General features: G+C 46.1%; 1 protein-coding gene across 5 annotated transcripts in view; it reads left to right on the top strand.

The window, feature by feature from the left end:
• The window catches only part of SPG11 (SPG11 vesicle trafficking associated, spatacsin), a 104,265-nt gene that overhangs the window by 74,043 nt on the left and 9,268 nt on the right, over positions 1–20,954 (top strand). For 4 of the 5 annotated variants that reach the window (XM_060174552.1, XM_060174550.1, XM_060174554.1 and 1 more), the window contains exons 29-39: positions 2,446–2,660; positions 5,036–5,765; positions 11,750–11,889; positions 13,347–13,545; positions 14,161–14,298; positions 15,794–15,927; positions 18,039–18,146; positions 18,901–19,069; positions 19,436–19,524; positions 19,693–19,848; positions 20,476–20,627. In XM_060174552.1, coding sequence (XP_060030535.1) covers positions 2,446–2,660; positions 5,036–5,765; positions 11,750–11,889; positions 13,347–13,545; positions 14,161–14,298; positions 15,794–15,927; positions 18,039–18,146; positions 18,901–19,069; positions 19,436–19,524; positions 19,693–19,848; positions 20,476–20,627 — 2,230 coding nt within the window. Of the gene's footprint in view, positions 1–2,445; positions 2,661–5,035; positions 5,766–11,749; positions 11,890–13,346; positions 13,546–14,160; positions 14,299–15,793; positions 15,928–18,038; positions 18,147–18,900; positions 19,070–19,435; positions 19,525–19,692; positions 19,849–20,475; positions 20,628–20,954 lie in introns of those variants that run through there. The other variant, XR_009545276.1, reaches the window with a different exon arrangement.

Raw genomic sequence — 20,954 nt, 5'->3', positions numbered from 1 at the left:
TGCAGTAACTCACAGGACTGTCAGGGGAAGGCCGTCCGTGCGGCGTGTTTATGCCCCGTACCCCACAGTCAGCAGTCATCACCAGTGAAGCCCCCGTACCCACAGTCAGCAGTCATCACCAGTGAAGCCCCCATACCCCACAGTCAGCAGCCATCACCAGTGAAGCCCCCGTACCCCACAGTCAGCAGCCATCACCAGTGAAGCCCCCGCACCCCACAGTCAGCAGCCATCACCAGTGAAGCCCCCGTACCCACAGTCAGCAGTCATCATCAGTGAAGCGGGGCTGCGGGTGTTTCTCTCTCCCCATCTGTCTCCTCCTTTTTCTCTCGGTTTCTTTTTTTTTAATTTTTTAATTACTTTTATTATTTATCGAATAGAAACAGTCAGAAATCGAGAGGTGAGGGGGCTATAGAGAGGGAGAGAGATAGTCACCCGCAGCCCTGCTTCACCACTTGTGAAGCTTTCCCCCTGCAGGTGAGGACCAGGGACTTGAACCCACGTCCTTGTGCATTATAGCATGTGCCCTCGACCAGGTGCACCACTACCTGGCCCCCTTTTCTCTCAATTTCTGTCCTATCAAATAAAAAAATGGGGGAGGCAGTATTGTTCACAGCGAGAGAAGTGGTGCAGTGAATATAAGAACTAGGCTCTGGGGAGTCGGGCAGTAGCGCAGCGAGTTAAGTGCACGTGGTGCAAAGCTTAAGGACCAGCATAAAGATCCTGATTCAAGCCCCCGGCTCCCCACCTGCAGGGGAGTCGCTTCACAGGTGGTGAAGCAGGTCTGCAGGTGTCTGTCTTTCTCTCCCCTTCTCTGTCTTCCTCTCCTCTCTCCATTTCTCTCTGTCCTATCCAACAATGATGACATCAGTAACAACAATAATAACTACAACAATAAAACAAGGGCAACAAAAGGGAATAAATAAATATTTAAAAAAAAAATTTTTTTTTAAACTAGGTTCTAGAATATGAGACCCAAAGTTCAACTACCAGTATCACATACACCAGAGTGATCAACTGATTCTTTTTTTTTTTTTTTTTACCACAGCACCACTCAGCTCTGGCTTATGGTGGTGCGGGGGATTGAACCTGGAGCTTGACGAAGCCTCAGGCATGAGAGTCTGTTTGCATAACCATTACGCTATCTACCCCCCCCCAATGAACTGATTCTTTCTCCCACTTACCCATGAGTAAATGAGGCTTTAAAAAAGAAAGAAATGGGAGTCGGGTGGTAACGCAACGGGTTAAGCGCATGTGGTGCAAAGCACAAGGACCTGCAGGGGAGTCGCTTCACAGGCGGTGAAGCAGGTCTGTAGATGTCTATCTTTCTCTCCCCCTGTCTGTCTTCCCCTCCTCTCTCCATTTATATCTATCGTATCCAACAACAACAACAATAACTACAACAACAATTAAAAACAACAAGGGCAACAAAAGGGAAAATAAATTTTAAAAAAAGTTTAAAAAAAAAAGAACAAATAAAAAAAGAAAGTAAGCGCTGGGGTGAGGTAGACAGCATAGTGGTTAGACAGCAAAAGGTCTCTCATGCCTGAGCCTCCAAAGTCCCAGGCTCAACCCCTTGCACCACCATAAGTCAGAGCTGAGTAGCGCTCTGATGAGAAAGAAAAGTGCTGGACCAGGAGATGGCTCGAGGTAGTGCACACTCTACCTTTGAGAGGACCCAGGCTCAAGCCCCCAATCACCACATGGGCGCACCACACAGAGTAGAAGCTACAGGAGTCATGAAGCAACACTGCAGTGTCTCTTCTCTCTCTCTCTCTCTGTGTGTGTCCGTGTGTGTGTGTGCGTGCGTGTGTGTGTGTGTGTGTGTGTGTATGTTTATTTATGAAAGATAGGAGAGAGAGAAAGAACCAGACATCACTAGCAGATGTGTCTATCTTTCTCTCCCCCTCTGTCTTCCCCTCCTCTGTCCATTTCTCTCTGTCCTATCCAATAATGATGACATCAGTAATAACAACAGCTACAAAAGGGAAAATAAATAAATAAATATATTTTTTAAAAAAGATGTGCAGATGGAGTCCCTTTGCTAATTCTTATAGGAGCTGCCTTATGATTTTGTCTACTAGCCAACCAGAGTAGAATGTTTCTGCTTTTTCTTTAACCACTATTAGGTTAACCAGTATTGGATATGCATATTTTCCCCTGATCTTTAGTTACTTTGGAAATGTCATTCTTGGGGAACCATGAAATAACTCCCTGGGAAGGAGGCCTGCTATATGCTTGACCCAGGTTCAAGTCTCTGGTCCATCACCTGGGATAGAATTAGGGGAATCCTCAGTTTTATGACATTGCTTTCTTTTCTTTTCTTACTATCTTATCTATCTGAAAATGTTGGCCTGAAACAGTGAAGCCTCAGCAACAAAAGGGAAAAAAATAACATGCGATCATTTTATTGAATAAATATTGATATTCTTTTTTTCTTTCACACAGGTCCAGATGTGAAAAAACTGTGTGTTCTTAGCCAAATGTTGAAGGATACATCTATAGCCATTAATCATACAACTATTACCAGCTACAGCCTTGAGAACTTTCAGCATGAATGTAGATGTATTCTGGAACAACTAGAGACATGTGGGCAGTTTGCTTTGGCCAGGAGAGTAGCAGAACTAGCTGACTTACCTATAGACCACTTGGTTATTGAAGAGGTAACATCATTTCATATATATATATATAGTAACATCATTTCATATATATATTTTTTTTTACCAGAGCACTGCCCTGCTGTGACTTATGTTGGTGCTGGGGATTGAGCCTGTGACCTCTGGTGTCTCAGGCTTGGAAGTCTCTTGCATAACCATTATGCTATCTTCCTCACATTCAGTTCACTTTAAAGATTGATTTATTTAAGTACCACTCCATTACATGTGTTGTCAAGAGAACAAACTTGGGACGTCACATATGAAAAGCCACTATAAACCTTAGTGTTTTTAACTAATATTAGAGAATTAGATCTATAATTTTTAAAGGTATATTCTTTTTAAAAATATTTACTTATTAATTCCCTTTTGTTGCCCTTGTTGTTTTATTGTTGTAGTTATTATTGTTGTTGTTATTGATGTCATCGTTATTGGATAGGACAGAGAAAATGGAGAGAGGAGGGGAAGACAGAGAGGGGGAGAGAAAGATAGACACCAGCAGACCTGCTTCGCTGTTTGTGAAGCAACTCCCCTGCAGGTGGGGAGCCAAGGGCTCGAACCGGGATCCTTACGCCCTGTCCTTGTGCTTTGTACCACCTGCTCTTAACCTGCTGCGCTATCGCCCAACTCCTTTAAAGGTATATTCTTTATTTGCTTCATGAGACAGAGAACCATTACTCTGATATATACGGTGCCAGGGATCAAACTCAGGGACCTGTGCTTGCAAGCGCAGTGTTCTGCCCTTGTACACCTCCTGGGATGCAGCATTTTTACCCTTTATTTATTTTAATCTTATTTTATCTGTTGGATAGAGACAGTCAGAAGTTGAGAGGGAAGGGGGTCATAAGAGAGGGAGAGAGACAGAGAGACACCTGCAGCACTGCTTCACCACTTGTGAAGCTTTCCCCCTGCAGGTGGGGACTAGGGGCTCGAACCTGGGTCCTTGCACACTGTAACATGTGCTCAACCAGGTGCACCACCACCTGGCCCCGGATATTTTTACTTTTGACACACATTATTTTCAGAAGTGGATGGATGAGTCTAGGAGGCCCACTATTGAAAGATGTATGCTTTCTTTTCTCTCTTTTTTGTTGGGATTAATAGTTTACAGTAAATACAGTTGTTGAGTACAAAACACTCTCACCCCCAGCGATGTATGTATGCTTTAGATGTAAGTTAGCTAACAGAATAGCTACAGCTATTTTTTTGTACTTCTTGAAACCCATTCAATTAAATTATCAAATCGTCAGAAGTCATGACATATTTTTGTTTTTCTTTGCAAAAATGCCTCATCGCTTTTTTGACAACCCAATAACAGAGTTGTTTTTCATACCTTAATTCTTTTTTTTTCCCCCAAAGATTTTTTTAAACAGAGCACTGCTCAGCTCTGGTTTGTGGTGGTATTGGGGATTGAACCTGGGACTCCAGAGCCTCAGGCACTTAAGTGTCTGAATAGCCATTGTGCTCTCTCTCCCCACCACCTCCAAAGATGTATTTATTTATTAGATAGAGAAGAGAAAGAGAACTTTTTTTTTCTGCCAAGGGCCATTTCTGACAATATCATTCGTGGGTCATACAAAATCATCAGCGTAAAGATGATTTAAGTGCTCGGGAAGGGGTAGATAGCATAATGGTTATGCAAAGACACTCTCATGCCTGAGACTCCAAAGTCCCAGGTTCAGTCCCCCACACCACCATAAGCCAGAGCTGAGCAGTGCTCTGGTAAAAATAAATTAAAATAAAAAGTCACTGCTTTTTGGGGCAGGGATCTTTCAGGTCCTGGTGCATGGTGGTGGAGGAGCACCTAGCCTGGGGGTGAGAGTGTTTTGTAGAAAATTAAGAAGTTTTATACATGTATCAACAACTGTATTTACCATAAACTATTAATCCCCCCAGTAAAAAAAAAAATTTTTTTTTTAAGTTAATACTTTAGAGTAGGAGTAGATAGCATAACAGTTATGCAAAGAGACTCTCATGCCTGAGGCTTCAAAGTCCCAGGTTTAATCCCCTGCACCACCATAAGCCAGAGATGAGCAGAGCTCTGGTATAAAAAAAAAAAAATAAAAAAAAAAAAGTACTATGTTTCTATGAAAAAAAAAAAAAATACCACTTGCCTTGGCAATGGCAGACCAAATAATATCAAATAATATGCCTTAGAAGCCAGCTGTTTCCCACCCCGATCTGTAGTCAGATTTTAAGTTTTCTCTGAGTTAATTTGGTTTTATCAAGTGTATGTATACTTAGGGAGTATATACATCACGACATTTCTTTTTTTATTGTTTATTCTTGGTTTAATAGTGATTTACATACAGAATCACAAGATGATAGGGCATTGTGGTACTTTATCCAGGAGAGACTAAACTTGGCCTTATCAAATTTCACAGATAACACAAGAGATGCAGACCTTAAAACACACTAACCAGTGGTCCCTGAAACAAGCAAGAATAGATTTCTGGAAACAGTGCCACGAGAATTTTAAGAAAAACTCCATTTCAAGCAAAGCAGCGTCTTCCTTTTTCTCAGCCCAGGCCTTGGTGGCATGTGAGCTGGTGGCTGGGGAGCGCCTTCTGTTGCTCACCATGGCAGGGCACTGGCTCGCCCGGGAGGACCCCGCGCCTCTGGACCAGCTGGAGGAGCTGGAGAAGCATATCTGGCTCTGCCGCATCACCCAGCACGTCGCGGCAGAAAGCCCAGAGGAAACAGAGCCCAGGTTTTCTCGACAAATCTCAACTAGTGGAGAACTTTCCTTCGCCAGCTTAGCCAGTGAGTTTTCTTTCTCCAAACTGGCAGCTCTAAACACATCAAAATACTTAGAACTGAATGGCCTTCCATGCAGAGAGACCTGTGAGAACAGACTCAACTGTAAGGAGCAGGAGTCCCTAAACTCATGGGTGGGGCACCTCTTGGATGGCGGCTGTGTGCACGAAGCAAGTAGAGTGTGCCGGTACTTCCACTTCTATCACCAAGATGTAGCCTTGGCGTTGCACTGCAGAGCCCTGGCTTCAGGGGAGGCTGATGTTGATGGCCTGCACCCAGAGATCCAAGCTCTGCTCCAGCGTCCTGAACTGCCTGAAGAAGAAGAACCCAGCCCTCCTCTAAGGAAAGCCCAAAGCAGTAAGTTGCCCCAGGTCCTGGACAGTATCGGGTGGCACTCTTAGCTTTTTTTTTTTTTAAGATTTTATTTATTTATTAATGAGAAAGATAGGACTCAGAGAGAGAGAGAGAGAGAGAGAGAGAGAGAGAGAGAGAACCAGACATCACTCTGGTACATATGCTGCCAGGGACTGAACTCAGGACCTCATGCTTGAAAATCTAGTGCCTTAGCCACTGTGACACCTCCCGGACCACTCGGGTGGCACTCTTTCCAAGAAGAAAAGGTTGGTTTTGGCAAAATAGTTACATTGTGTTAGCAGACAGAAATTCTATTGCAGGCGATCTATAAAACGGGTAAATAACTTGGCCACTGGGGCCAGGCAGTGGCACAACAGATTAAGCACATATATCACCATGCGTAAGGACTTGGCTTCTAGCCCCTCTCCCCACCTGCAGGGGGGACATGTCACAAGTGGTAAAGCAGGTCTGCAGGTGTCTATCTTTCTCTCTTCCTATATACCCCTCACCTCAGTTCCTCGTCCTACCAAAAGGAAAAAATGGTCATTGTGAGTGATGGATTACAGTGCTGGCACAAATTCCAGCAATAACCCTGGTGGCATTAAAAAAAAGAAGGGAAGCCGGGCAGTAGCCCAGCGGGTTAAGCGCATGTGGTGCAAAGCACAAGGACCGGCATAAGGATCCCAGTTCGGACCCCCGACTCCCCACCTGCAGGGGAGTCACTTCACAGGCAGTGAAGCAGGTCTGCAGGTGTCTTTCTCTCCTCCTCTCTGTCTTCCCCTCCTCTCTCCATTTCTCTGTGTCCTATCCAACAACGACGACACCAATAACAACAACAGTAATAACTACAACAAGGGCAACAAAATGGGAAAAATGTCCTCCAGGAGCAGTGGATTCGTAGCGCAGGCACCAAGGCCAGCAATAACCCTGGAGGCAAAAAAATAAAAAAGAAAGAAAAATACTACCATACCAGGCTGAGTGGTGAAGCAGGCCTGCACGTGTCCTGTCCTGTACAAAAAAAGTAGGAAGGAAGGAAGGAAGGAAGGAAGGAAGGAAGGAAGGAAGGAAGGGAGGAAGGTCGGTCCAGGAGGTGGTACAGTGGGTCAGGCACTGGACTTTGAACCAGGAGGTCTCCAAGTTTGATCCTTGGCAGCACATGTGCCAGAGTGATGTCTGGTTCTTTCTCTCTCTCCTCCTGTCTTTCTCATGAATAAGTAAATAAATTCTTTAAAAAAAAAAAAAGGAAGGAAGGAAGAAAAGAGGGCTGCTGGGAGCAGTGTGTTTGTAGTACTGACACTGAGCCCCAGTATAATCCTGGTGGCAGGATTATTTAAAAAATTAAAATTAAAAAAACTGTATTACAGTTAGAAGAACCTCACCTGACTTGTAGCCAGTTCAGTGACAATTATTTTTTACAAATAACCATGTTTCTACTTGTTCTTTGACAGTATGTGAAACTGCTATAGTATACGTGTGTATGTGTATATGTATGTGTGTGTGTGTGTGTGTGTGTGTTAACGTGGGGCTTAAACTGGGACCCTCAGACATGGTAATATCTGTACTCTACCTTGATTTGGGGAAGTTTCTAGCTATGAATTTAATTTTTTTTTCTTTTTTCTTTTTTTTTTACCAGAGCACTGCTCAGCTCTGGCTTATGGTGGTTCGGGGGTTGAACCTGGGACTTTGGAGCCTCAAGCATGAAAGTTTCTTTGTTGTTTCTTCTTAATATTTTATTTTATTTATTTATTATTAGATAAACACAGAGAGCAATTAAGAGAGGAAGGGTAGTAGAGAGGGAGAGAGACAGAGAGACACCTGCAGACCTGCTTCACCACTCGTGAAGCTTCCTCCCTGCAGGTGGTGACCAGGGACTTGAACCCTAGTCCTTGCGCACTGTAATATGTGCACTTAGCCAGGTCTACCACCACCTGGCCCCGAGAGTTTCTTTGAATAACCATTATACTATCTACCTTCCTCCCGAATTTAATTTTTTTTTCACTGCTGTGTAACTAGTCAGTTTAGGTTTTGATAGTCTGTGACTCTTGAGGAAATATTTTTGTGTTACTTGAAATTTTTTAGTGTTTGCTTTAGTAACTGTGGTTTTTATTTTTATTTTTTATTGCTACCAGAGGCTCAGTACCTGCACAACAAATCTACCATTCCCCAGTAGCCATTTATTTCCTGCTTTTTCTCTATCTCTTCCTCCCTCTCCTCCCCCCCCCTTTTTTTAATTATAAAGACAAAGAAATAGGGAGTCAGGCAGTAGCGCAGTGGGTTAAGCACATGTGGCGCAAAGCGCAAGGACCGGCAGAAGGATCCTGGTTTGAGCCCCCGGCTCCCCACCTGCAGGGGAGTCACTTCGCAGGCAGTGAAGCAGGTCTGCAGGTGTCTTTCTTTCTCTCCCTCTCTGTCTTCCCCTCCTCTCTCCATTTCTCTCTGTCCTATCCAACAACAACGACATCAATAATAACTACAACAATAAAACAACAAAAGCAACAAAAGGGAATAAATAAGTATTTTAAAAAGAAGCTTTGAAAAAAAGAAATTGAGCGGCAAAGAGGAGAAAGAGACACAATAGCAGCACTGCTTCACCACTCGTGAAGCTTCCTCTCTGCAGGTGGGGACTGGAGACTTAAATTCATTCATTGAACACGGTAATGTGTGCACTCTACCAGGTGCACCGCCACCACCCAGCTTCTCATCTTCCTCGTTAAATCATTATTTTGGAGGACCAATAAAGAACACACATTACCATGCGTGAGGAACTGGGTTCAAGTCTCTGATCTCGTGGGAAGCTTCCTAGGCAGTGGAACTGTGAATAATTTTAATATTTAATATTTAAAATGTGAAAGAAAGTACTTTGTGCTTGGTGTAATGAATCACATAATGCAGAAATCCATAACATAAACAGTGAAAGGCACTTAGCCCTTAGATACCAAATTCCTGAGAATAATCTTTTACATACATGAAATTCATTATTTCCTATCTGTGGATGTGTGCATGCCACGCACAATACTTATTTTTTTTCAAAAATTTATTTATTGTTTTATGTTTTTTTCTTGTTAGTACATAGATTGGATAAATCTCCTGACTCTCTTGATAGAGGGGAAATTGAGAAGAGATGGATGAGCAGGAGAATCTCACAAACACCTTTGTTGACAAATTCAGAAATAGCATTGCCGAGGGGCCGGGCTAAGTGCATGCATTACCATGCACAAGGACCCGGGTTCAAGCCCCCAGTTCCCCCTGCAGGGAGAAAGCTTCACGAGTGGTGATGTAGGGCTGCAGGTATCTGTCTCTTCTCTCTCTCCCTCTCAGTTTCTCTCTGTTCTAGCAAATAAAATAAAGTTAAAAAAAAAAAACAGCTTCAGGCATCCATCTTTTTTTTTTTTTTTTGCCTCCAGGGTTATTGCCAAGGCTTGGTGCCTGCACCACGAATCCACTACTCCTGGAGACCATTTTTCCCCTTTTGTCACCCTTGTTGTTTTATCATTGTTGTGGTTATTATTATTGTTGTTGTTGCTGCTGTCGTTGGCTAGGACAGAGAGAAATGGAGAGAGGAGGGGAAGACAGAGGGGAGAGAAAGATAGACACCTGCAGACCTGCTTCACCGCCTGTGAAGCTACTCCTCTGCAGGTGGGGAGCCGGGGGCTCGAACCAGGATCCTTACGCTGGTCCTTGAGCTTCGCACCATGTATGCTTAATCCACTGCACTACCGCCCAACTCCCTCAGGCATCCATCTTAAAAAAAAAAAAAAAAGTAGATATTGCCTTTGAAGTATCCTGAGCTGGAATTTCTTGGAAGAATGCAATGGAAGAAGTCTGCGTGGGGGAGTCGGGCGGTAGCACAGCGGGTTAAGCGCAGGTGGCGCAAAGCACAAGGAGCGGTATAAGGATCCTGGTTCAAACCCCGGCTCCCCACCTGCAGGGGAGTCGCTTCACAGGCGGTGAAGCAGGTCTGCAGGTGTCTATCTTTCTCTCCTCCTCTCTGTCTTCCCCTCCTCTCTCCATTTCTCTCTGTCCTATCCAACAATGACTACAACAATAAAACAACAAGGGCAACAAAGGGAATAAATAAATAAAATAAATAAAAAAAAAAAACAAGGGCAACAAAAAGGAAAATAAATAAATATTTTTAAAAAAAGAAGTCTGCGGATTCGACTTCCGGAGGCGGAGCTACGAGCAGCAGATCGCTTTCTCTCCTCTCCTCTCCTCTCCCGGATCAACTAGGAATACCAAAGGAGACCACCCGGACCGAAACAAGACAGGACTAGAATGACCACAGAAACCCAGTAAATCACCCGTGAGTACAAACACGCGTGGCTGGTGACAGAGAGGAGAGAGGGGCCTAAGGAGAGATTAAGTGACTGCTAACAGTTCGACAGTTTGTCAGTGGAGACACCACCTCCAGTCTGCTCCACCAACAAGGGGACAGCTGAAGGGAGGAAAGGACTCCCCAGAGACTCACCAAGTACAACTCTGAGTCTCCATTGCTACTACCCTCAGAATCTGGAGCAGCAACAGGGAGGGACACCAGGGCACAGAGATCTAACCGGGAAACTCAGGAGAAGACCTATACCTCGGTGGCATAGCTGAAGGGCTGTGAAAGTCTCTTTGCATAACCACTGGATTATCTCTGCCACACCCTGCTTTATCTCTTGGTCAGGAGTCATTGATTAAGCCAAGAAGCCTATTGATAGTTTAAAAGCCCTCAGGCTACCATAGCCTACAGGGGAAAAAAAAAAGGCTTTTACACCACTGAACTCCAACTCAGGGATTGAAAAAACTGTTAACTTATATAAAAATGGTTAAAACAACAAGAAAAAATAATGGAGACTCGAACCAGGACAAGAGTCCAGCTAAAAGTCCTCCAGAGGGCGAAGCACAAAACAACGAGTTCAACATCCAAACATTAGCTAAGGAAATAATAACAGGAGTGAGTAAAGAATTTGAAAAAATTGTAATCAGAACTGCAGGAACAACAAATGAGAATATGGAAGAAAATTCTAATAATCGCATGGTTATTAGAGAGCTGAAAGCTGAAATTGCTGAGCTAAGAAGGCAACTAGCTGAACAAGCTAAAACAGTATCAGAGCAGGGCAACAAAATAGATGAACTCCAGAAAGCAGTAGAGGGCAGAGAGAATAGAATCAATGAGGCTGAAGACAGAATTAGCAAGATTGAGGATGAATTAGAGACAACTAAAAAAGAAGTAAGAGATCTCAAAAAGAGATTAAGAGATGCTGAAAACAACAACAGAGTCCTATGGGATGACTTCAAAAGAAACAATATACGCATTATTGGCTTACCAGAGGAAGAAAGAGAAGGGGAGGAAGAAAGCGTTCTCCAGGCCATAATAGCTGAAAATTTCTCTAGTCTAGACAACACCAAAGACATAAAGATTCAAGAAGCCCAGAGGGTCCCAAACAGAATTAACCCAGACCTAAAGACACCAAGACATGTCATACTTAGATTGGAAAGGAATAAGGATAAAGAAAGGATCCTCAAGGCTGCAAGAGAAAAACAAAGAGTCACCTACAAAGGAAAACCCATAAGATTAGCAGCGGACTTCTCCATACAAACACTACAGGCCAGAAGAGAATGGCAAGATATCTATCGAGTGCTCAATGAGAAAGGCTTTCAGCCAAGAATACTATATCCTGCTAGATTGTCATTCAGACTAGATGGAAGCATCAAAACCTTCTCAGACAAGCAACAGTTGAAGGAAGCAACCATCACCAAGCCTGCCTTGAAAGAAGTTCTGAAAGGTTTCCTATAAACAACCAGACCACCACAAATAGAACATATATCAAAACACTCTAAAAAAAGAAGTCTGCGTGGGCTGTAACAGAAGGGGTCTCAGTCCCAGGCAGATTCAGGGGCAGTGTGATGCAGGAATCTGTGAGCAGACAGGGAGACTCGGGAGTAGGAAGCGGCATCACTTGCCAGCTTCAAGTCCCCCCCCTCAGTGGTGTGTTTCCTTCCAGCCTCAAGTCTGGATAGTCAGTCATTTGTGATGCTGCCGCCCAGTGATGAAGTAGTGACGAACCTGGAAACTCTGATGAGCAAGTGTGTCCACGGGAAGAACTACTGCCGCCAGGTCCTCTGTCTCTATGAACTTGCGAAGGTAGGCGCGGGGCTGGGGTGGGCTGAGGGTAGGGGCAGGGGCCTCACAGCAAGCCCTTAGAGTGGGACGTGAGAAGTTGGGGTGAGGATATTGGGCCCTGCCAAGTCAGCCGTTCAGGTAACACTCAGGACCTTGGAAGGACGGCAGTTGTCAGCATGTCACCGCTGTAAACCTGTCCCTGGGGAAGAGTGGGGAGACCAGGCCAAGTCAGGGCAACTAGGGCCTGTCTGTCGTTCAGCCAATCAGAAGTGAGGCTGAGATATGTCACTTCCTAGGCCCCAGGCTCTTGACCTATATGGGATTTGACCACAAAGGTCCTACCTAATCCTAAAATGTGAGGTTTTTTTGCTTCAGAATTATTTGGAACTTTCTATGTGTGAGAGAGCCCAAAATGCACTATAAGATGAAATGCGGCAGGAGAGATAGCATAGTGGTTGTGCAGAGGGCTTGGACGCAAGAGGCTCAGTCCTCAGCACCACCAGTAGGCAGAGGTAAGTGGTGCTCTTGTCAAAGTAAAATAAAATAAAATAAAATAAAATAAAATAAAATAAAATAAAATAAAATAAAATGGGAGGAGGTGATAACTATGAAAACAGGAACCAGCACAGCCAAGAATTGCTTATGACTATGTTGGCTTACAATTCTTTTCTTATTTATGAGAAAGGTAAGGAAGAGAGAGAGAGAGAATCAGACATCACTCTGGTGCATGTGCTGCTGGGGATTGAACTCAGGACCTCATGCTTGAGGGTCCAATGCCTTATCCACTGCGTCACCTCCTGGACCACGATAAATAAATAAATAAATATACATATATATAAATTGATTTGCTGGATAGAAATGGAATCAGAGAGGGAAGGGGAAGACAGGGAGAGAGACACACATACCTTGCTTCAGTGCTTATGAAGCACCCACCTCTAGTCCCCCTCCCCCCGTAGGTAGAGACGGGGGAGGGGAGGGCGGGCCTTGAACCTGGGTCCTTGCACATGGTAACGTGTGCTTAACCAGGTGCACCACTACCCAACCCTGGTTGAGAATTCGTCAGTGGAGTTAAAGAGCATGAGAGGATGCTAAGCACTGAAGCTGTTGGCCTTGGATAAGGCTGCGAGATTTTGGGAAATAGAGTTCTGTTACTGCTTTGAGGACAATAAGGAAGGGTCTCTTGCCTTTTATCCAATTTTCTTTCATTTCATAAGGAAGCTCAGTGTTTAAAAGAGAGAGAGAAGTCACTGCTGTTTTCTGAAGACAAGCCCTACCCTTGCTTGGAGTGTGCTTGTTGACAGAGTAGAAAGTGGTAGGAGACAGTGCCTGCAGCTTCTAAGGTTCCTGCGCAGGGTGAGAGGTCTTTATCTCTAGTCTGCAGAAAATGAGTCTATCCACATCAGATTTGAGAAAAGACTTGTCTTCTGCTAGCTTCCTCTAGGCTCCTAAGGGTAACTTCGGCTTTGCCTTCCTCTCAGGAGTTGGGCTGTTCCTATGCAGATGTTGCCACCCAGGATGGGGAATCCATGCTCCGGGCAATCTTGGCTTCTCGGCGGCCTGACCGATGTAGGCATGCGCAGGCCTTCATCAGCTCCCAGGGCCTTGAGCCAGACACAGTGGCTGAACTTGTGGCTGAAGAGGTGACACGGGAACTGCTGAGCCCGTCAGAGGGAACAGGTGCCCTACTACCCTCCACAGCTCCCCAGTCCGTCGGGACACATTCATAAGCAGCTTGAGTTAGGAATCCAGATGTTATGTACAGGGGCAGCCTGTATGCAGGTGTCCAGATGTTATGTACATGGGCAGCCTGTATGCAGGTGTCCAGATATTATGCACATGGGCAGCCTGTATGCAGGTGTCCAGATATTATGCACATGGGCAGCCTGTATGCAGGTGTCCAGATGGGCAGCCTGTAAGCAGGTGTCCAGATGTTATGCTCACGGGCAGCCTGTATGCAGGAGTCCAGATGTTATGCTCACGGGCAGCCTGTATGCAGGAGTCCAGATGTTATGCTCACGGGCAGCCTGTATGCTGCCCTCTCAAGCTGCCAGGTTGCACTTGTAAGAGAACACATTTCATGTATTTGGTTGTTGCTGCTCTTAGTTTGCTTTGTGATTGCACTTCGAGTAGATGTGTTTTCCTCTGAGCAAAAGAACGAACAGCTGCTGTCTCAGATAAGTAGCTGTACTGAGCTGGAGCAGGGCTGTGGTCATCATTGCCACCTGGTGACCAGGCCTGGCCAGGCCGGGCCTCAAGACCTCTTCCCCTCAACTCTCCCATCTTTCTGCACAGGAAGCAAACAGCTCTTCACCCCAGCCGAGGGAAGCCATGCGTTTCTCCAGCTGACTGCTTTGTGTCAGGACCGCACATTGGTAGGCATGAAGTTACTGGACAAGATTTCTTCCGTTCCTCACGGGGAGCTGGCGTGCAGTAAGTTCTTGACCATTTCTGGCATATTTGGAATTCCCTGCAGGTGGGCAGACAGAGGCTCGAACTGGGATCCTTAGCTGGTCCTTGCGCTTCGTTTTGGTCCTTCGCCAGACTCCCTTAATGCTTTTTTATGTATCATGGATAAAGGCAAATTGAGATAAGATCCACCTGCAGCACCTCGTGAAACTTCCTTCCCACCCTTCACCCCTGCAGGTGAGGACTGGGAGCTCGAACCCAGGTCCTTGTACACTGTTAGGTACATGCTCTGCTGGATGTGCCACTACCCAGCCTTTTTAAATTTTACATAGGAAATCTTTCATCAGTATAGAAGCAAGGAGACACTGAGAATGTAAGATTGGGGCCTGAACAGTAGTGCACCAGGCTAAGTGCACATGGTGAGAAGCACAAGGACCGGCATAAGGATCCTGGTTCGAGCCTCCAACTCCCCACCTGCAGGGGAGTCTCCTCACAGGCGGTGAAGCAGGTCTGCAGGTGTCTGTCTTTCTCTCCCCCTCTCTGTCTTCCTCTCTCCATTTCTCTCTGTGCTATCCAAGAAGAACAGCAGCAATAACAAGGGCAACAAAATGGAGGAGAAAAAAAGTGAATTCGTAATGCAGGCACCGAGCCCCACTGCTTCTTCTTCTAGCGTTTTCCCTTCTTCCGTAGCCAGTCAACAGCATCAGGTTGAGCCTGATGTAAAGTTTCGAGACCTCCTTTGAATCTGGAGAGGTGGCAGTCGTTGACTATGTGGGTCATAGTCTGTCTGGAGCTGCAGGGGCAGTTCGGGTCGTCTCTGGCTCCCCAGAGATGGAACATAGCGGCGCACTGGCCATGGCCTGTTGGATAGCGATTGAGGAGGGCCCAATCATAACGTGCTAGGTCAAAGCCGGGTTGACGCTTGCAGGGGTCTGTGATGAGGTGTTTGTTCTTTACCTCAGCTGACTGCCAACTCTGTTTCCAAGAGACTGGAACAGAGAAGAGCCCCACTGATAACCCTGGAGACAAAAAAAAAAAAAAACAAAAACCTAAGATTGGCACTTGCTTAGCCCCTAGGGCCTCGTTACTATCAGGGTCTGGTAGGAGTGACACTAAGATAAATAGCTCCCGTGGAGTGTGCTGCTTTGCCGTGCGCACAGCTCACGCAAGCCCAGCCCCCCTGCACTGAAGGAAGTTTGGGTGCTGTGGTATCTTTCCCTATCTCTGCCTCTCTGTATCTTAAAAAAAAAAAGGAAAAAGGGCCATTTGTTCTCAATTGTTGAGTCACTTGGAGATGTAGGCATTACGTAATTGTCTTTGAGGGCAGTTAGTCCCCTGTGTTCTTGGTGACTGATTAAACCTGGCCAGAAGCTCTAGCTGGTGAGACCAGGGAACTCAACGGTGGGAGAGCTTCTCCAGACAGGCCTTGCTTTTACCAGATCCCTCGATAGCTACCAGGCCAAGCTAGACAGGTGGGTGCTGGGTTCACAGTCCTATCTGACCTGCCCCACCTACCCAGCCACAGAGCTGCTGATCCTGGCCCATCACTGCTTCACACTGACATGCCACATGGAGGGCATCATCCGGGTCCTGCAGGCTGCCCGGCTGCTCACAGACAACCATTTGGCTCCCAATGAGGAATATGGACTTGTGGTAAGTAGTAACCTCACCCTCACTCCAGCCTTTCATCCTAAGGAAACCTAGCAGAGGGCACATGGGCTCAGAACAAGAGCAGAGCTGATGTGATCTTAGGAAACTGGCTGATGTGTGTTGATAGATGCCAGTAACTGCCTAGAGCCTGGCCGGGCAGCTTAACCTTCCCTTCCAGGTGGATTTGTCAGAATCAGACCGTCCAAGGAACAAAAATCAGGATTCCAGTCACCCTCTAGAGCAGTCATACCTGCCAGGAGAGTTAGCTTTCTTTTTAAAAATATTTTTATTTAATTTTATTTTTTTAGCCTACCGTTTTATTTACTTATTTATTTTTAAATATTTATTTATGTTCCCTTTTGTTGTGCTTGTTTTATTGTTTTAGTTATTATTGATGTCATCGTTGTTACATAGGACAGAGAGAAATGGAGAGAGGAGGGGAATTCCAACAGAGAGGGGTAGAGAAAGATAGACACCTGCAGACCTGCTTCACCGCCTGTGAAGCGACTCCCCTGCAGGTGGGGAGCCGGGGGCTCCAACCAGGATCCTCACGCCCGGTCCTTGTGCTTTGCACCACATGCGCTTAACCCGCTGTGCTACAGCCCAACTCCCTTACTTATTTTACCAGAGCAGTACTCAGCTCTGGCTTATGGTTGTGCAGGAGCTTGAACCTGGGACTTCGGAGCCTCAGGCATGAGTCTCTTTGCATAACCATTAGGGTATCTACCCCTGCCCGAATATTTTTATTTATTTACTATTGGATAGAGACTGAGAAATTGAGGAGAGGGAGGGAGAGAGGGAGAGAGATGGAGAGACACCTGCAGCCCTGCTTCACCACTCGTGAAACTTTTCCCCTGCAGGTGGGGACCAGGGGCTTGAACCTGGGTCCTTGTGCACCTTAATGTGTGCACTTAACCAGGTGCACCACCTCCTGGCTCCCAAGAGTTAGCTTTTTGTTTTGTTTTGTTTTTACCAGCTCTGGCTTATGGTGGTGCAGGGGATTGAACCTGGGACTTTCAAGCCTCAGGCATGAGAGTCTCTTTGCCTAACCATTATGCTACCTACCCTCACAGTTAGCTTTTTCTTTTTTTTTTTTAATATTTATTTTCCCGTTTGTTGCCCTTGTTTTTTTATACTTGTAGTTATTATTGTTGTTGTTAATGTTGTTGTTGGATAGGACAAAGAGAAATGGGGGGGAGACACCTGCAGACCTGCTTCACCACCTGTGAAGTGACTCCCCTCTGCAGGTGGGGAGCCAGGGACTCAAACCAGGATCCTTATGTCAGTCCTTGCACTTTCCACCACCTGCACTTAACCAGCTGCACTACCACCCAACTCCCTTTCTTCTGCAACAGTGTATTTTATTATGAGCTTTTAACATTTTGTTGTTTCATACATAGGCAAAATCAAGTATACTGTTCAATACACTGGAACTTGCAAACTTAATCATTGCCTAGAGAAGGAAAACTATCCTTAAAGCATGTTTAACCAGGAGGCCAAGTCATCTGCCGACCTCCAAGAACGTGAAGATGAATGTGATAGACAGACTGTCCCCCATCTGCACCTTCATTCACTACCATTCGATAACCCCTCTTCAGGCCCAGATCAGCAGCACATTTCTTGCCAACAATCATTAGAGCACTGCTCAACTCTGGCTTATGGTGGTGTGGAGGATTGAACCTGAGACAGGAGCCTCAGGCATGAGAGTCTGTTTGCCTAACCATGATGCTGTCTATCCCCACAGACTTAGATTTCTAGGAGACTATAATTTGTGTTTCTCAGAACTGTCTAAGCTTGAAACAGACCCAAATGGCTGAGCAGACCATCGTGACTGTCCGAAGTAGTGGTAGGAAGAGAGGCAGCCACCCAGGAGGATGGTGTTTCAGCCCTGATAGACCTGTTTAGAAGTAACAGTTGAAAACAGCGAGTGGTGACTCCTTCAGAAGACTTCTCTGTCCCTGGGTGTAGAGCAAACACGAGGGCAAGCGAGCCTGCCACTGGCACATCTCCCCAGTGGAGTTTGGCTTCTGAAAGCAACCAAACGTGCGAGGGCACGGTCTGCCCCAGAGAGCTCCCAAGTGATGCTAAGATCAGCTTGCCTTCTCCTTTTACAGGTGCGTCTCCTCACTGGCATTGGCAGGTATAACGAGATGACATACATATTTGATTTGCTGCATAAAAAGCACTACTTTGAAGTCCTGATGAGGAAGAAGTTGGATCCGGTAGGTGTGCGGTATTTTGACCTCTGGCAGGACATATCCTCACATTTTGAAGTCACTCTTTCTCAGGAATAATCAGTCAGAGGCCCCCTTGAGTGAGGAGGGAATCAACCTCTCTAGAACATAACACTGGAACCAGTAGCTTAAAGTTACAGAATTCAGAACAGGCGAGAAAATGGGTTTGCACAACTCCGCTCAGCCCATCACTGCCTCTACTGTCTTAAGTGTCTGAGCCTTGGGGAAAAGCACGCACCAGTGCAGAAGCTGTGTCTAAGGGTTTTTGGGAACAGACATTTGTCGGGGGCCACAGGGCAGTCTGTGAGCAAGAGGTGGAGAATGCTGGAGCAAGGCAGCACATTCACGAGCAGGAAGGCCCGACTTGCCAGGATTTGGGCTGTGGGCACCTCTGTCCTCAGGCCCATCATTCGGGGTCTGAGTAATTCATTTGGTGGCTCATCTCAGTACATTCCACCACTCAGTTCAGATTTTAAAACCATTGTGTGGTCAGGCCGTGGTGCACCAGGTAGAGCATACACACTACCTGGCTTCAGCCCGCCACGCAGGTGTACCCTTCAGGCAGGCCTTGTCAGTCACACCCAGCAGGTGTGCCTGCTTTTTTCTAACCAGCTCAGCCTGGTATGTTTTTGCTTCTTTTCTTTTTGGGGAAAGAAGGGACTTTGAGAAATGGAGGACTCAGCCAGTCCTGCCTGCCCTACAGTTCTGCTGCAAACCTTGTCGTCTCCCTTTTGTTCTGCAGAGCGGCACCTTGAAGACAGCACTGCTCGATTACATCAAGCGCTACCGCCCTGGGGACAGTGAGAAGCACAACATGATCGCCCTCTGCTTCAGCATGTGCCGGGAGATCGGGGAGAACCACGAGGCGGCCGCCCGCATCCAGCTGAAACTGATAGAGTCTCAGCCCTGGGGTGAGCAGCCTGAGCGCCTGGGGCTGTGCTGCCAGCCAGGACAAGTGCCTGGGACTGACAGACTGCCTGCCACTCAGTGGGACCCCACCAGGCAGAGGGCATTTAAAAGGCACCTGCCCCTTTCTTTGGCACCCAGAGCTGTCCATCAGGTGCCAGTGTGTATGCTAGTGCTGTCTTGCCCGTGTTCCGCTGCAGAGGGGAATGGAGAGCTAGACTGGGAGCCGAACCCTACTCGAGTGAAGTTACTGTGGGCATCTGCAACCCAATAGCTTTTACCAAGAGACATCACCGCTGCCTTATGAGCCCGAGCGTGATGTTTCCAGACTAACACACCATCACTTGTGTTTGACTTGTCCTCTTCTGCAGAGGACAACCTCAAGGATGGACACCAGCTGAAGCAGCTGCTGCTGAAGGCCCTGACCCTCATGTTGGATGCCGCGGAGAGTTACGCTAAGGTAATCACGCAGTCTTAACACAGACTGGCCTTGGAGCTTGGTGTGTGTGGGAGGAAACATTTGACTTTGTCTGAGCTTTTCCAAGTAAAATGAGAGTTCACTTGCCAGAGGGCTGCCGTGGAAATGATGCCAATCAAGTCTAAAGCCGTCCCCTTTCTTGTACCCCAGGACTCCTGTGTACGACAGGCCCTACACTGTCACCGGCTCACCAAGTTGATAACACTGCAGATTCATTTCCTGAACACTGGCCAGAACACAATGCTCATCAACCTGGGCCACCACCAACTGATGGACTGCATCGTGACGCTACCTCGCTTCTACCAGGTGAGCAAGGCAGACAGTCTAGCACTGCCCGCGTGCTCCTTCCTGCTTCCCCTCATGAGACTGGCTTAGTTACCTGAGGTTTTCGGGTCAGTGATAGAACCAGGACGTTCACTTCTCCCCAACTGGCTGATAGAGCAAATTGCTTTTTTATGGTGGTTCTTTCTTACGCTGATACTTGAGCTTAACCTGCTGTCTACCACCCAACTTCCCAAACGGTGATATTTCTTAGATACCTTTGTGCTGGTAGGCAGTTCAGGTTCAGAGAGCACCCCACACTAGTGGTCCCAGCGGCATCTGACACCCAGCATTTCCAGAGCAGTACACAGGGAGTCAGGGGTGCTGGCAGGTGGGTCCTAGCCCTTTAGTGAGAATTAGCCCTTTCACAGTCCCTTATACTGTTGAGTAAGTGAGAAACGTATCCTTTCTCAGCAGTTTTATTAAACCATTATGAGGAAGATTAACAGTACTCAAAGTATGAGGATTTAGAGGGGAATCCCCCACCTTTATCAACTCTGATACATGAAGCCCTTTAAACAGGTACACTAATGGTTATTTTTACACTATAGAATAGTTTGCCTTCAGTTTTACACTAAATAGTCTCTAATTGTCTTTCTACATCCTTTTAAGGCTTCCATTGTGGCTGAGGCCTATGACTTTGTTCCTAATTGGGCTGAAATTCTATATCAGCAAGTGATTCTTAAAGGAGATTTTAATTACTTAGAAGAATTTAAGCAGCAAAGGTTACTAAGATCCAATATATTTGAAGAGATTTCAAAGAAGTAAGTATTAAAATGCCTGTTTTGAAATAAAGGTTTTTGTTTTGTTCTATTTTATTCGATAAGACAGAGAAATTGAGTGGGGGGGAGAGGGAGGAAGATAGGACACCTGCAGCCAGGGATTGAACCCAAGTACCCTGTGCAGGTCTTTGCTATGTATGCTTAATGGGGTGAGCCACCACCCAACCCTGGGGTTGTTGTTTTGTTAAGTATAGCATGCCTGTGGCCACTACATTTTAGTGGCCACAAAATGAAGACATCTTTTCACAGATATATGCAAACAGTGAATGAATAACCCCAATCTGCTTATCAATGTATCCTATTTAGAGC

Source organism: Erinaceus europaeus, chromosome 16 (genome assembly GCF_950295315.1).
Source record: "Erinaceus europaeus chromosome 16, mEriEur2.1, whole genome shotgun sequence".
NCBI classification, from domain to species: Eukaryota; Metazoa; Chordata; class Mammalia; order Eulipotyphla; family Erinaceidae; genus Erinaceus; species Erinaceus europaeus.
Note: the sequence above shows the minus strand (reverse complement) of the source record. Positions and strands in the feature narration are given on the sequence as shown.